A 14,130-nucleotide genomic window follows, 5' to 3' on the forward strand; every position below is an offset into this window, starting at 1 on the left:
AGATTCGATGATCTATGCTAAGCTGCAGCTAAAAGTGCTACCGCCGGACCAGGAGATCGGCTGAATGGATTAGAAAATGGTAAAACTCAACTGTTTAACTCTAGGGGAGTTGGAAAATGAGCCTATTTTCAAAAATAGTGGAGTGTTCCTTTAAGCCCTATTCGGACGGTAATTGTTTCTCAGGGGGACATAAGGGATTTTCACCATTTACGGGGGGTAGTTGGTGATTTTAATGCTGTCCGAATCCAGGATGTCAGTGTTTTTCTCACACCACCCCCGTAAAAATCCGCAGCGGAATTACCTACTGTTTTTTGACAAACACCAAGGTCGTGTGGTAATTGAATTGCCGTCCGAATCCACATCTCTGAGTTTACGAGAAGAAATCGATTCAAAAGGTTGTGTGGTGACTTAATTGCCGTCCAAATCCACATCTCTGAGTTTATAAAAGGAGATCAATCCAAAAGTCGTTTTGTAACTTTTTGTAAATCCTTTTTGACCACTGAAATGCACTGTACGGTTGCACTTCGCAGTAATTTGTATCATAAAAGTGGCATCTAGTAGTCATTCTTTTTAAGCATTATTATTATTATTATTATTATTATTATTATTATTAATAAACCATTTAATAATTTGATAATGAGCCTTTAATTGCCTATATAGCCTAATAAGCGCTCAAACGCACGCATAAAGCTTGCCACAGCGCTCCAGGCAGAAGTAATTGATGCGCCTGTATGTTTCTGAGCACGTCAGTGATCATGTGACTGACTACGTAAGACATGCAGTTCTGGGTTCGTAGGATTACAAACTCCGACGTCCACCGCAAATTTATCTTCATCTAAAAGCATGCGTTCAATCACTGAGGAGCTATGGAGATTTATTTTTTACAGACGTCCCCATGAGAAACAATTACTGTCCAAATAGGGCTTTTGTTGACAAGTTTAATAAGCACTTCTCATTACAAATTTGGAAAGATGGTTGCCGCATGTTGCTTTCCATAAATATTCAGGGATGTGAGCTGATCTGAGATGCTGAAGACACTGGATCACGAGCTGCTCCTGTCTAAAAGAACATACAATATGCAGCGTGTTTATTTAATAACATCACAGCCTTTACGACTTAACCGCTGTGATTTCAGTTTTACTTTTATGCTGTCCTAACACAATCATAGAATATCTAATGATGTTTTTCTGGTTTGTCCACAGTGAGCAAGCAACAGCCCTGTCCAACCCCAGTCAGATGGAGCTTTATGAGCCAAGAGCCAGCCAGACACGGCGCTACCCTCCTTCTGTGTCCTCATCACCACAGAAAGACATTCAGTCCAAGGTAAGATTCAATCTAAACACAATCAGCCCTTAGTCGTCTATCAGTGTACCACCATGAGTTTTCATGTGAAAATGATGCTTCATCTAATCTAACCTTTTCTTTCTGATTACAGAATGGGTTCAATTCGATGCAGACGTCACAATCTCTGGAAGGTATAACTTTAAAGTTTTAAAAATCAGAATCCACCCAACTTTAAAGAGCTTGAGCATTTAAAGCAGCAGATGACATTAGTGCTGCGCACGCTAATGAACAGAATGTAGTTGTCCGTTGGTTTGTACACTAATATGGTTATTATAGTTACCGCTCTTGTTGTGAACAAGTCTCATGCAACTGATAAAACTTGTTAAATATCCCATTATCGTTCCTAGCTGCAGCAGGCTCTGCAGTGCCCGTGAAACCAGTGTCCGAATCCGTCGTCCCACCATCGGTTTCCAACATATCCTCATTGGCTGACCGCTCATCAGGTCCTCCTTCCCTGCTGACTACATCCAGTCAAACACCTCTCAGTGCTCTTGGACACGAAGACGCCTCGCCCAGCTCCCTGGCCCCTCCTCAGCACAATAAGTATGGCATTTTGTGTTTGCATTACTTCAGTTTAGTGTGTCTGGATAAGAGAGATGCTAATAATACTGCACTTTTCCCATCAGCTCCCTCCCTTTACAGCAAAACAGTTTGGCACCTTCTTCGGTTCGCACTTCAAACACAAGCCTACTGGTGAGTTTGCCACTAAATGTACTTGTTATAAGTACAGAGCAAAGTGAACATGAAGTCAATATTGTGTCTGTTTTGGTAATGCATAGTCTTAGTTTGCACAACTCATCTGTGTACTTGTTGTGAAAATATAATTACTTGATCTGCCTCATGACTAATTTAAATTAAAAATTTTAAATGGTCTTGATTTATTCTTCAAACGGTTGGCTGTTTGCAAAGTTTTTTTAAAATTTTTTTTTATATATTTGTTTTGTGATCTCTCTCTTGTCACTGTGCCTCCCAGCACCCAAGTGTGGACGGCGATTCCTGCTTGCACTCCTCGTCCTTCTCGTCGGTCTCTGTTGTGGCTCCTTCTTCAGTTCCTCCACCCTCTTCAGCTACTTCAGCAGCCCCTGTTTCCTACAGTTGCCCCATTCCCCCCTCTTCTTCTGTCAGTTCGGTCTCTGCACAGTCTGCACTGGGCCCGGTAAGCAGTATGACCATGGGATTGAACAGTGGTGCTGGTGTGGTTTCAATGGCCCCCCCTATGGCTTCTGCTTCATCTTCATCTGCTGCCTCGGCCACTGTGGCACCTTCATCTGTCTCATCTCGCAGCACGGCTGCCTCAGGTAAGAATTGCAGTTAGAGTTGGACAATATGACCTAAATCTTTTATACTGTGACATACAATTACTTTTTATTGAAAGTGTTTAGTAAGGTGCCATCAAAAAGACTAGAATTATCTGATACATTAAAAAAAATGGTTTAAAAAATTTATTTAAATATGAATATTTAAAAAATATTATGAATACTTATTTGTTTGAGAAACATTTCCTTCAAACATCGGATGGACCTGTGGTCTGGGTACTGCTCAAGTTCACTAAACACTTTGCAGCTGTTCTGTATTCCCATTGTGAGTTATACATGTTTTGTCTTTGATAACTGAAAATGGGTGAAAATAAATACTAACTTAGTTCCATGTAAAAAAAAAAAAAAAAAAAGAAAGATGCATTAAATTGATTCATAACTAAAGGCAACGCAACTGAAACGTTCAAGGCCCAGAAACATAGTAAGTGACATCAGGGGTTCAACCGTAGTTTTATGTAGCTACAAGAATGTTTTTGTACACAAAGAAAACAAAAATAATGTCTTTATTCAACAATTTCTTATCTTCCATGTCAGTCTCTTTCATTCACGAGAGTACCACGACGCATGCGTGTGCATTCCTCTGCCTGTAAACAAGGTGCAGCGCATGTGTGTTCTACGTCACAACGCCGGCTCCAGCGTCAGCAGCATCACACGCATGCGTCATGGTACCGTCCTGAATGTGGTTGAACCACTGATGTCACTTGGACTATTTTATCGATGTTCTTACTACCTTTCTGGGCCTTGAACATTTCAGTTGCATTGCTGTGTATGCAGAGTCAGAAAGCTCTCAGATTTCATCAGAAATATCTTAATTTGTGTTCTGAAAATGAACGAAGGTCTTACGGGTTTGGAACGACATGAAGGGTGAGTAATTAATGACAAAAATTTTGTTTTTGGGTGAACTCCCTTTAAAGTCACTGGACTTTTGGCGATTATTAAAGGCAGAGTAAGCGATTTCTGGTAGCCAATGTTGATATTTGAAATCACCAAAACAAACACGCCCCTACCCCAAAAGGGTCTTGCCCCTATTTTGATAGCTCCGCCCCACATATACGTATGCAACCCAGGCAACGATTAGTTCTGTGAAACAAAGCAAAACCAATGTTACACCGTGTCTACATCGGACGTGAGCGGCGCAGCGCAACAAATCCCCGACAGAAAACTGCTGCCAGGTTCTATTTATGACGTGCTGACACAAATTTCAAATGGTTTTCAACGGTCGTTTGATCGCGTCCAGTGTAGGCAGACTTTAGCTGTTGTAGACACAGTGTTACTCACCCATTGAGAAGAAACAAAGCAACCTCGGCGTCCGATCACAGGCCTCCGCTCCTTGAGTTCTCTCCAGCGCTGGAAAGCTGATCCGATATTTACACGGGTCCTACTTCTTGCCTTATCCTTCCGCAGACGTTTTCCTCTTTTGTTTTTTATCCACCATCTCTATCTCTCTGTCGCTCGGCTCGGCTAATGTCCGTCCCATGCACTGAAAGCTCTCTCCTCCACATCACGAGTACAAGATTGGCTACAAGTTTGTTTTGCTATTCGGCCCGAATCAGTTTTCTAAAGTGTTTTTGAAAAATCACATACCCTGCCTTTAATCTATAGTAACACGTAGATGTTACTGATTTTACGGAATGACCCATTATTTGTTTAGCTAGAAAAAAATGGCTATTGCTTGGAATAAACTAATGCAGAATTGCGCATCATTTTCAACATGTACAGACATGGTCAATATCCATTTTCTTTTCTCAGAGATGTGTAAAACTAAACTTGTAAAATGCTTTATGCAAGAGGATAAAACCACTTCAACTTAATTTGATTGTATGCTGCTTCATCTAAACAGGGAAAGCACCTCCAAACCTGCCTCCTGGAGTGCCACCCTTGCTGCCCAACCCTTACATTATGGCTCCCGGCCTGCTTCACCCATACCCAGTGAGTGTTTAGGCGTTTTTATTTTTAATTTGTCTGTTGTCAGTTCTGTACTCTCTCTTAGGCATGCTTTATTTATCATGTATATTGTTTTGGCTTACACCCTACTCTTTATATGCTTTAGCCCCAAGTGTATGGCTACGATGACCTACAGATGCTGCAGACCAGGATACCACTGGTGAGGGGTTGTTCCTGTTTGATTAGTGGAAGTATTTGACATGAAAGCAACAATGCTGGGTTTGTTTGTGCTGAATGTAGTTGAAACATTATTTTCTTCAGGACTATTACAGCATCCCATTTGCCACTCCAACCACAGCACTGACTGGCAGGGAAGGCAGTTTGACAAGCAACCCATATTCTGGTAAGATGCACTTTTTTTGTTTCTTTTAGGTTTGGTTTGCACATTGTATTCAATGTCTGGTGAGGGAACCCAAACGTTTTGAGCCAAATGCTACATTTTCTGAAACACTGTTTCTCAAAACTTTCTTTAGCTGGTGACCTGTCCAAGTTTGGCCGTGGCGACGCCTCGTCTCCTGCACCCACCACAACGCTGGCCCAGCCACAGCAGACCCAGACACAAGCGCACCATACCACCCAGCAGCCCTTCCTCAACCCAACCCTTCCACCAGGATACAGCTACACCAGCCTGCCCTATTATACTGGTGTGCCCGGTCTGCCCAACACCTTCCAGTACGGCCCTGCCATGTTTCCGGTAAGGTTTCTTAAGGCATCTTTTACATGGCCAAGTTAAAGCTTCTCTGTGCCTTCTCAAAATTCAGTGTAAAGGGACAGTGCAGCATAAAAGACTTTAACCCTTTTTAACCCAAAACCTGCTTTAACCCTCCTCAGCCTCTATTTTCAAAGTATACAGCTGTAATTGCAGTGTGAATGTTTGAGTGTTACGTACGTTTTCATCTGAAAATTTGTATGCATTTTGGCTGTTCATTTTACATGACAATGCCTTTCTGGCGGCCTGAAAACTAAACTTTTGTAAACGGTTTTCGGAGTTTTTGAAAATATGACAAAAACAAAAATTTGTGAAAATGGTAACGTCACACATATGCTTATTACATGTTCAGTGTATAGATTTGTGCAGTGTGTAGATGTTCTTAAACCATGGCCACGTTCACACAGTAGCAGAATACAGGTGTCAGTCCTGTGTTTGAGTCCTTGAGCTGCTCCCATCAGTTCTGCTTTACGTGTGACTCAAATGCTCCACTTCCCACCCAAATACAAAAGCTACTGCCGGTTAATGAAGATTAGACGGGTCAAAAAATTAATAGACTCTACAGCAGGGTTCCTCAATAGGCGGCCTGCGGGCCACATCCGGGCCGTGAGAGAAAAAAGTTTGGCCCGCGCCAATTTCAAATAATGTGGCATGAAAATTCAAACACCGCATCAGAAAGCTACATTAACTTACATCGTGTCTACAACGGACGCGAGCGGCGCGGCGTGACGCAATAAAATACAATAGAACTCGTTATAATCAGTGATGCTGTCTTGGATGCGGCGCGACACGACAAATCCCCGACAGTAAACTGCTGACTCGTTCTATTTATAACGTACTGACACAACGTTCAAATGATTTGCAATGCTTTGTCGCGTCTAGTGTAGATATGATGTGACGGCAAAAACATGGCGAGTGTGTAGAAAAGAAAAGTCGACATGGAAAATAGATGATTCAAATGTGAATGGACTGAACCGTTTTGAGTGAGTGACTGATATCTTTATGGAATACACGTGTTGGTTCGTAGTGAGTTCACAGTTTTAACATACAAGTTTGCTTTAATTTATTTTCAAGATCTGAGGTAAAATATCTATTGTTGCTTTCACTATGGCTATAAAGATAACGCAAAATAATATTCAAACTTGCATTAGACACTTTTAACATTGAATAAAGCATTATAATCATTACCAGAGATATGGTTACTGGTAAGAAATACAGGCTTGACTCCCATTGCACGTTCATACAGACAGTATTCGAGACGCTACTCTAAGATGCTGTGTGAACGGGACATTTTGAGACTTACACCTGTAATTAAATGTTGCTGTCAATCCCAAAAACTGATGGTGTGAATGTCGCCATGTCTGAGCCTAAGCTTCTCGAAATCCAGTCAACGACTGATCCCCATCCTTCTTTTTTGCTTTGATAATCCGCTGCACTTGGATGTATGTCACAATACAGCAGAATATATTTTGCTACATCGGTTTCGTTGTGAATTTAAAAGACCGTTTCTGAATGTTCTTCCAGGTGGCTCCTACCTCCTCCAAACAGCATGGTGTGAATGTCGGTGTCAGTGCGTCAGCAACGCCCTTTCAGCAAGCTAGTGGTTATGGATCACATGGATACAGCACTGGTAATGCATTTTCTTACGTCCATGCAACATTTAAAATGCAGTAAAACTTTTCGGATGCTTTTTACAACTCAATCTGCCTACAATTAGTCTACCCGTTTGCTGAAGTATTAGAAAAACACTCTAGTAACTTCTAGGTCTTATAACCATCTTGTTCCTCTTGGCTGAGTTTTTAAGCCATGTATAACTAAACTAGCTCAGTCACCTCTAAACCCTGTGTTGGCCAAATCTCTTCTTTTTCTTGTCTGTGAAGTTGAAGCATGAGACAATTAATCTTATGGTATTACCCATAGTACTGCATTTTGGAAGATGTTTGGTTTTCAAAACCAGATGACGTTCACAATCACAACTGTACTGCATGGAGTTTTGTTTTGTGTCGCTATGTTTTAAACATTGATTCTGCGTGTGGGGTAGTTTTAACAATTGAGGATTGTACTATTGACTTGGAGTATCCTGGATATCAACCTGCAGCCTCAGGAATATGGCCAACTTTGAACATTTTATAAACGCATGATGGACATTTGGACAATCATCTACTGTTATATAGTGAATCCCAACTAGGGATGTCAATTTTCGATAATTTCCATGATCGATCGTCGTTTAAATTAACGATCAATTAATCGATTAATTATTAATTTGTTCCCTCATTTTACTTAAATTATGGGTTATTTAAGGAACAAAATTGATGAAACATGGACAGTGGCCACAAATTAATAAGCCGTAGGAACGAATTGACAAGTTGTAGGAATGAATAGCCAATCTGTCCTGTGTCCCGCAGCCCTGCAAAGCGCAGAGCCCGATATGAAAGAATTATCTGGGGAAATTACTTGGTTACTACATTTCTATTGCTTTCCATGTTGAAGAACTTTGTGTTGTTTCTATTTTAATGTACTTTTAAAGTTTAAATCACATTAAAAGCTTAATTTGTACATTATGAGTGAATGATGATGCATTTATATACCGTCACCGTCACTCACAGCCGCTCGCACGTGTTTTGCGCATGAGCCGCACGCAGCCCAAAATTAAACGACTTAATCGACCATGATAGCTTTAATCGATTGCACCTCTTATCGACAATTAATCGATCATCGATTAATCGTTGACATCCCTAATCCCAACTGTAACATTTAAACTATCTGAGGTTTGTGCACAGATAGGCTTAAGCAAGCACTTCAGAGTGCTGCCGATGGGTGGGTCTCTGTGGAACCAGTGATTTAAGGAGAATGAGGTGGGAGGGAGGTCGCTTGGTTGAGGGTGGTGGGTTCACGCATGCTTTCCACACGCTGCTTGCTTTTAATCTTTCACCACTTTTTGTTTTATCCTTCCATCCCTTTGCTCTTACGCTCTCATTCCATCTTCATGTAAATTCTTTGTGTCCTTATTTTTCTTCATTTTCTTCTGCAAATTCTTCCATATTAACTTTTCATTCCATCTTTTCCATAACTTCCATTCTTTCATTGATATTTTCCAGCTTCATCTTCTCCAGTCCTAATGTTCTGTTTTTGCAGTCTTTTTATTTCCATCGCTTTTGTTTATAAATGTCTTTCACCTTCTCGTCTTGTTCTCGTCATTTTCTTAAATCACCAGTATTCCCAGTATATCTGATAGGCCCCTCCCCCAGCTTGCAGTGTCTTCGCCCCCATCCCTACGCCCTGCCCCTTCACTCCTCCTCCTCCCCTCTGGCCCTGCCTGGTGTGTGTCTAATGCTGTGGGGCTGTGGCTGTGTGTGTCTGACCGTTTGCAGGCTATGAGGATTTGGGCCAGGCTTCGGCAGGGAGCGGGGATTTCTGTAAGGGCGGCTACGGCACCGCCGCTGCCGCTGCTTCTGTGCAAAACAAGCCCGCCAGCTCCGTCACCGGGCCCGGAGTGGGTGAGTGCAGCCTCACGCTAAAACCCCCATTTTCCTTTTTCCGCCTCCCTTTTCTTTCTTAAGCTCTCTCTCTCTCCCCTCATTTGCTCCTAACTTACTACTGGTCAAGCTTGATGAAGCCGTCACATGCCGCCTGGTCTCAGATGGAAGGAGATCAGGAAACGGTGTTTCACTAGGAAGGGTGGAGGACATGAAAGTCTCTCTTTCCTTGGGTAGAACATCAGGGTTGTTACTCCTGTGACTGAACACCAACATGGTGACAGTCTTTAAAACGTTTGAAAAGGGTTTCTTAATGGATGCAATCCATTAATGCAGCCAACTGCCCAAAAAATGATTCGATTAGTGGAATCATTTGAATGGGGTTTTTTTTTTCCTCCAGTATTTTAAGGTATTTGAGGTATTCTGGTCAGTATTTTTTTGTTTCCCTGAAATGGACTAGTGTTTACTGTTAGTTCTAATGAGAGCAGTGGTGGTCTCTTAGTTTTTATCTTGTCTTCATCTCAAAGAAAATGCTTTATGCATCATATTTTGTTAATAGGTTTTTCATCTTGTGAACATTTCGGCAGCTTGATGATCTGGACTACATTTGTGTTTTGTGTTATACACTACTTATGGCATTCTGCGTTCAAATTTTTTTGTGTGTGTGTGTACGTGCTCCTTTTTCTTATTTTAAATTGCATATATTGGTCAAAAATATGATTTGCTTAAACCAAGTTCCAAGTTAGATTCATTTGAAACTATTATTGGGAATATTGTGACTAAAACAAAGTTTTAATATACACTTAATTCCTCTATAAAGCCCATATTTGGTATCCGCTTTTAAATAGTGTCTTGTGGTTATTGCAGAGAGCATTGTTTTCTAATGTACCAAAAAGTATTATTATTATTATTATTATTATTATCATCATTAATATATGCTCAAGGGAATTTACACCATCCTCAATGACTCTTCAGTGATTTTCTTCAGTCATTTTGCTGTTTCTTCAGCCACTTAAGAACACTTAACTCTTTTGGGGGTTAGTTCAGTTATTAGTTTTAAGTGTTATTTTTATCATTATTGCTTGTGTACCATTTTGTGCCTCATGCAAATTGCACAAGTGTTGTCTGTGTGTGGATTTTCTTTTAATTTTTAGTTTTTGTCTCTGATTAGCCTTGAAATTACCCTACTCTTGTTCACCATTCTATGGCAAAATGTGGAGCCACAGATAATGAGCAATTTTTACACACAACAATCTTCCCAGAAAGCCTATTAGAGGAACACATTTCTACGCTTCTGTCTTTAAATATGCATTCCTCATTTCATTTACTGGATTTATCAGTGTCATACTTCTAATCATATGCGGGTCCGCCTGTCTCGAGCTAAGTGATGTTTTACTGCTTTCAGCAATCATCATTTTGTTTTTGTTTTTTTTAACTTTTCTGCTTTAGGTGTCTCTGTGACATCAAGCAACACTGGAGTCCCTGACATTTCAGGGTCTGTTTACACAAAGACGCAGGTGAGCATGCTCATCAAATAGATTTTTTCTTTAATTAACTTTGTCACCAAAAGTGTCTCAATCTGATCTCCACAGTCTTTTGAGAAGCAGGGTTTCCACACGGGAACCCCCAGTGCTTCCTTCAGTTTGCCCTCAGCACTTGGGAGTGGTGGCCCTATCAACCCTACGGCTGCGGCGGGTTACGCTCCAGCCCCTTACATGCACATCTTGACCCCCCATCAGCAGCCCCACTCTCAGATGCTCCACCACCACCTGCAGCAGGACGGACAGGTAAGCTTGCACCATCACATCTGGTTTTGTATTGCTGACCTGCATATAGACCTGTCAGGTTCAGGAAATAAAAAGCTTGTTCTTTCATTTTACAACTTCAACTTAAATAAATATTATTATTATTAAAAATGTTGTAAAACAAAAAGCTTTTTATAATAATAATAATAATAATTGTATTATTATTGTTGTTGAATGTTTTCCCCTTCCAAAGCAAATTTTGTTTAGCCAAAGCTTGATCAAAGCCAAATTAATGTTTATGAATTAGAAGACTTTTGTTTTTAAACAAATTTATTACTCTTCCAAATTAAAGCTTGATTTAGAATGCTTTAAGTTTTTATTTGATATTATTGTTGTTGTTTTATTGTTTATTATTATCATTGCTAGAATTACTATTATTATTATTATTATTATTTTATATAATTATAAATTATTATAATGATATTTTCCCCCTTCCAAACCAACGCTTGTCATTTATAGTTTAAAAATGACTTAATTTTTAAGATTTTTTTTTTTCCCTTTCTCTCAGAGTGGCTCTGGGCAACGCAGTCAGAATGCCTCCATTCAACAGAAGTCACAGATCAACAAGTCCGGATACAACAGCTACACCTGGGGAGGCAATTAATACCCTGTCTTGCCCCGTCTGGTGTTCCAAAGGCTGGATTAGTGGAACCATACCTTTCTCCCCAGAAATCTCCCCCTTTTCTCTGTCCTCCACGGCGCTCACTCTCCTCTGTCTGCACGGTCACCCTGCAGTACCAGCCCCATTCCACTGGTGGCGCTGTCCTTAGAGAGATACAGCACTGCAAGTCGCCGCTTGAAGAAGGGGCATGGAGGGAGAAGTCTTAACGGGGAGCGTGATCTCGTCAATATATGGATAGTTACTTAGGCCTTCATGATTGGAGTATTGAGTATTTGGAGTTTGTATTGTGTTCAAAATACATAAAAGCCCCAAACCCCCCCTTTTTTTTTTCTTTCTGGAATATGTAACATAGATCTGTTTTCTAAAAGGACAAATGTTTAGTTTTTCCCCTCTTCTTTTGCTTTTTACTATTGGATAAAATGAAAAAGAGAGGTATGTTAGAGGGAGAGAGGGCAGTTTTTTTTTCGTTTGTTTATTTCCCTCCTTTCTGCTTCTTGCTTGATCAGCACCTGCAATCCAAATGTACATGCACCTCCTCTGTTTCTCCCCCTGCAGTGAGTTTTTACCAAATTTTATTTTGGGAAAAGATATCACTCTAAATCGGCTAGTGCAGTTGTGAAGTTTATTTTTTACCAAATATAAACCGATATATGAAAAAAAATAAATGTATAGCTGCGTTCACAGGCTTCGGATCTGTACCGTGTGTGTATGTGCATGTGTGTGCGTTTGGGTTTATTTTGTGTGTGTGTGTGTGTGTGTGTGAATGAATGAATTGCATCGTCAGGGTGGCCAGTGTATGAATGTTGTACTTGAAGACTTATAGGCTTCAATGTGTATTCCTTTTAATTGCTTTATTGGAGCCTTATTGTACTCTCCAGGTGTGAGAAGTGCACTGGTCACCTTAAACTTTAGACTTATTTTCTGCAAACCTTTTTTTTGTTGTTGTTGTTGTTGTCCTCATTAACCACCCTTCCTGTAGCAGGGAGACTGGATTACGTTAAGGCATGACTTTTGATCTGTTTTGCCATAAGCGGGAAGTTTTTCATTTGCGATGGGATTGAGGTTACCGTTTTCTTGGGCCACCCTGTGTGTTTTTCCACAGCCTTTGTCCTCCTGTCATACCTGCAGTCATTCTCCCCCTCAAACACGCCACCTTCTGTCCCCAAATATATTATTTTAGTAATACGATTATTAGGAAAGTGCTGATGGACAGAATTGTACTAAGAGTTTTTTTTTGTTTGTTTTTTTCTTTTGTCAGTGACTTCCTTTTTGTACTGTGCGTTTTAAAAAGATTTAAATGGATAAACTTGTCATGTATGTGTATGTGTGTATATATATATATATACACAAGTACTGTAGTCTGTTTGTTTGATGGCTTTTTTTCTCCCCTCTTGAATTCTTACACACGGACTTGTTAGCATTTTTTTGTTTCATAATGTTTTTTATTTTGTAAAAAAAATATATAAATATTAAGTAAATAAACAAGAAAAAGACATTTTCATCATTTTTGGATGTGAATGTCTTTTTTTAAAGAAAACTGTTTGTGTTTTTTAACTGCTTCTAAGTCTGCTTCTTTGTCTTCGAGTTTTAAAGTTTTTGCTTTGCAAACCGTAAACATAAGTATCCAAATTCTTTTAAACCCAACATGAGATGGCCAGTTGACAGATAATTTTAAAATGCGAAGTTTATGGGTTACTTGTCGATTCATTATTATTATTATTTTTTTTTATTTTTTATTTTTTTTTTAAGTCTTTTCAACTAGCTTCTTAAGGGGTCAAATTATTACACCTAAAACTGATGTTTGCAGAAGTGAGTATTAAAAATGTCAATTGGGGATTTGAATTAAATCGCATGAAACACATTGAAAAGTTCATCCATGAATTGTCCATAAATACTGTGTGTGCCAAATATTGCAAACAACTAAGCTATATTTGCTTCATATAGGAGTAATCCAATACCATATTTTGTTTAGGCAAAACATTTTACAATGCATAAACTGCCATAGTAGAGAAGTTGAGAAATTCCTTTATACTCGAGCTAATTTTAATCAAAGTTAGTGCTGTGCATCTGCTGTTTCTCAGGGATTTTTTAATGTTATAAAAATGTTGCCCCTTTGATCTTGTGTAATTGACAAGATACACTGTATGGGTTATAATATTGTGTGTAGCGTTATGAACTTCCATGCCTCAAAATATGTCTCCTTTGTTCTTGTGGAGGTTTCTCTATTGATGTCAATGAAAGTAAATCCTTACTGAATGTGTTTTTATAACCATATAAACTTTGGGACCTTGTTTAAGTTGTGCGAGTAAAAATTCCTGACATTTTCTCACTCACTCATACATTGTGTATATATATATATATACTAAAAAAATAAAATCACAGTGTGAACTCAAGGTTTGTCAGTCGAAGACTGTCTTAAAGGGGTCATATGATGTTGCTAAAAAGAACATTATTTGGTGTAATGAAATGTGTTTATGCGGTTTAAGGTTAAAAAAACACATTATTTTCCACATACTGTACATTATTGTTTCTCAATGCCCCGCCTTTCTGAAACGCGTCGATTTTTACAAAGCTCATCGGTCTGAAAAGCGAGGTGTACGCTGATTGGCCAGCTATCCAGTGACTCCCCTACCATACGGTGATGCCCTGTCGGGCCGGAGATTACATTAAACATTAAACATTAAAAGCCATTATAAACGAGGCATTTGTTGCATCCAGTGGGGACATAATTATGGATTATAATTACTTATACTGTCTTTTTACGCATTGCATCGCACCGCGAAGTTGATGTATTTCCTCAGCGACCAGCACGGACCAGCTCTAGGCATGAGGAAGCGAATATCGTTCTCTTTTGGAAGGCCAAACAAAGTAGTTTCGCTTTCACAAAGAAGCACACAGCGCCTTCACGACATGG

At 39.7% G+C, this 14,130-nt stretch overlaps 1 protein-coding gene across 1 annotated transcript; it reads left to right on the forward strand.

The window, feature by feature from the left end:
• Positions 1-1,146: 1,146 nt before the first annotated feature.
• On the forward strand, positions 1,147-12,284 carry LOC107753510 (ubiquitin-associated protein 2-like). The gene is made up of 14 exons (XM_016569662.1): positions 1,147-1,323; positions 1,436-1,475; positions 1,692-1,887; positions 1,971-2,037; positions 2,318-2,642; positions 4,501-4,589; positions 4,711-4,764; positions 4,866-4,947; positions 5,078-5,298; positions 6,838-6,943; positions 8,685-8,810; positions 10,239-10,306; positions 10,382-10,576; positions 11,103-12,284. The coding sequence occupies exons 1-14, from the start codon at positions 1,177-1,179 to the stop codon at positions 11,196-11,198; spliced, it is 1,812 nt and encodes a 603-aa protein (XP_016425148.1). The 5' UTR covers positions 1,147-1,176; the 3' UTR covers positions 11,199-12,284.
• Positions 12,285-14,130: the final 1,846 nt, after the last annotated feature.

This window comes from Sinocyclocheilus rhinocerous, unplaced genomic scaffold (assembly GCF_001515625.1).
Source record: "Sinocyclocheilus rhinocerous isolate Xijiao unplaced genomic scaffold, SAMN03320098_v1.1 scaffold1433, whole genome shotgun sequence".
NCBI classification, from domain to species: domain Eukaryota; kingdom Metazoa; phylum Chordata; class Actinopteri; order Cypriniformes; family Cyprinidae; genus Sinocyclocheilus; species Sinocyclocheilus rhinocerous.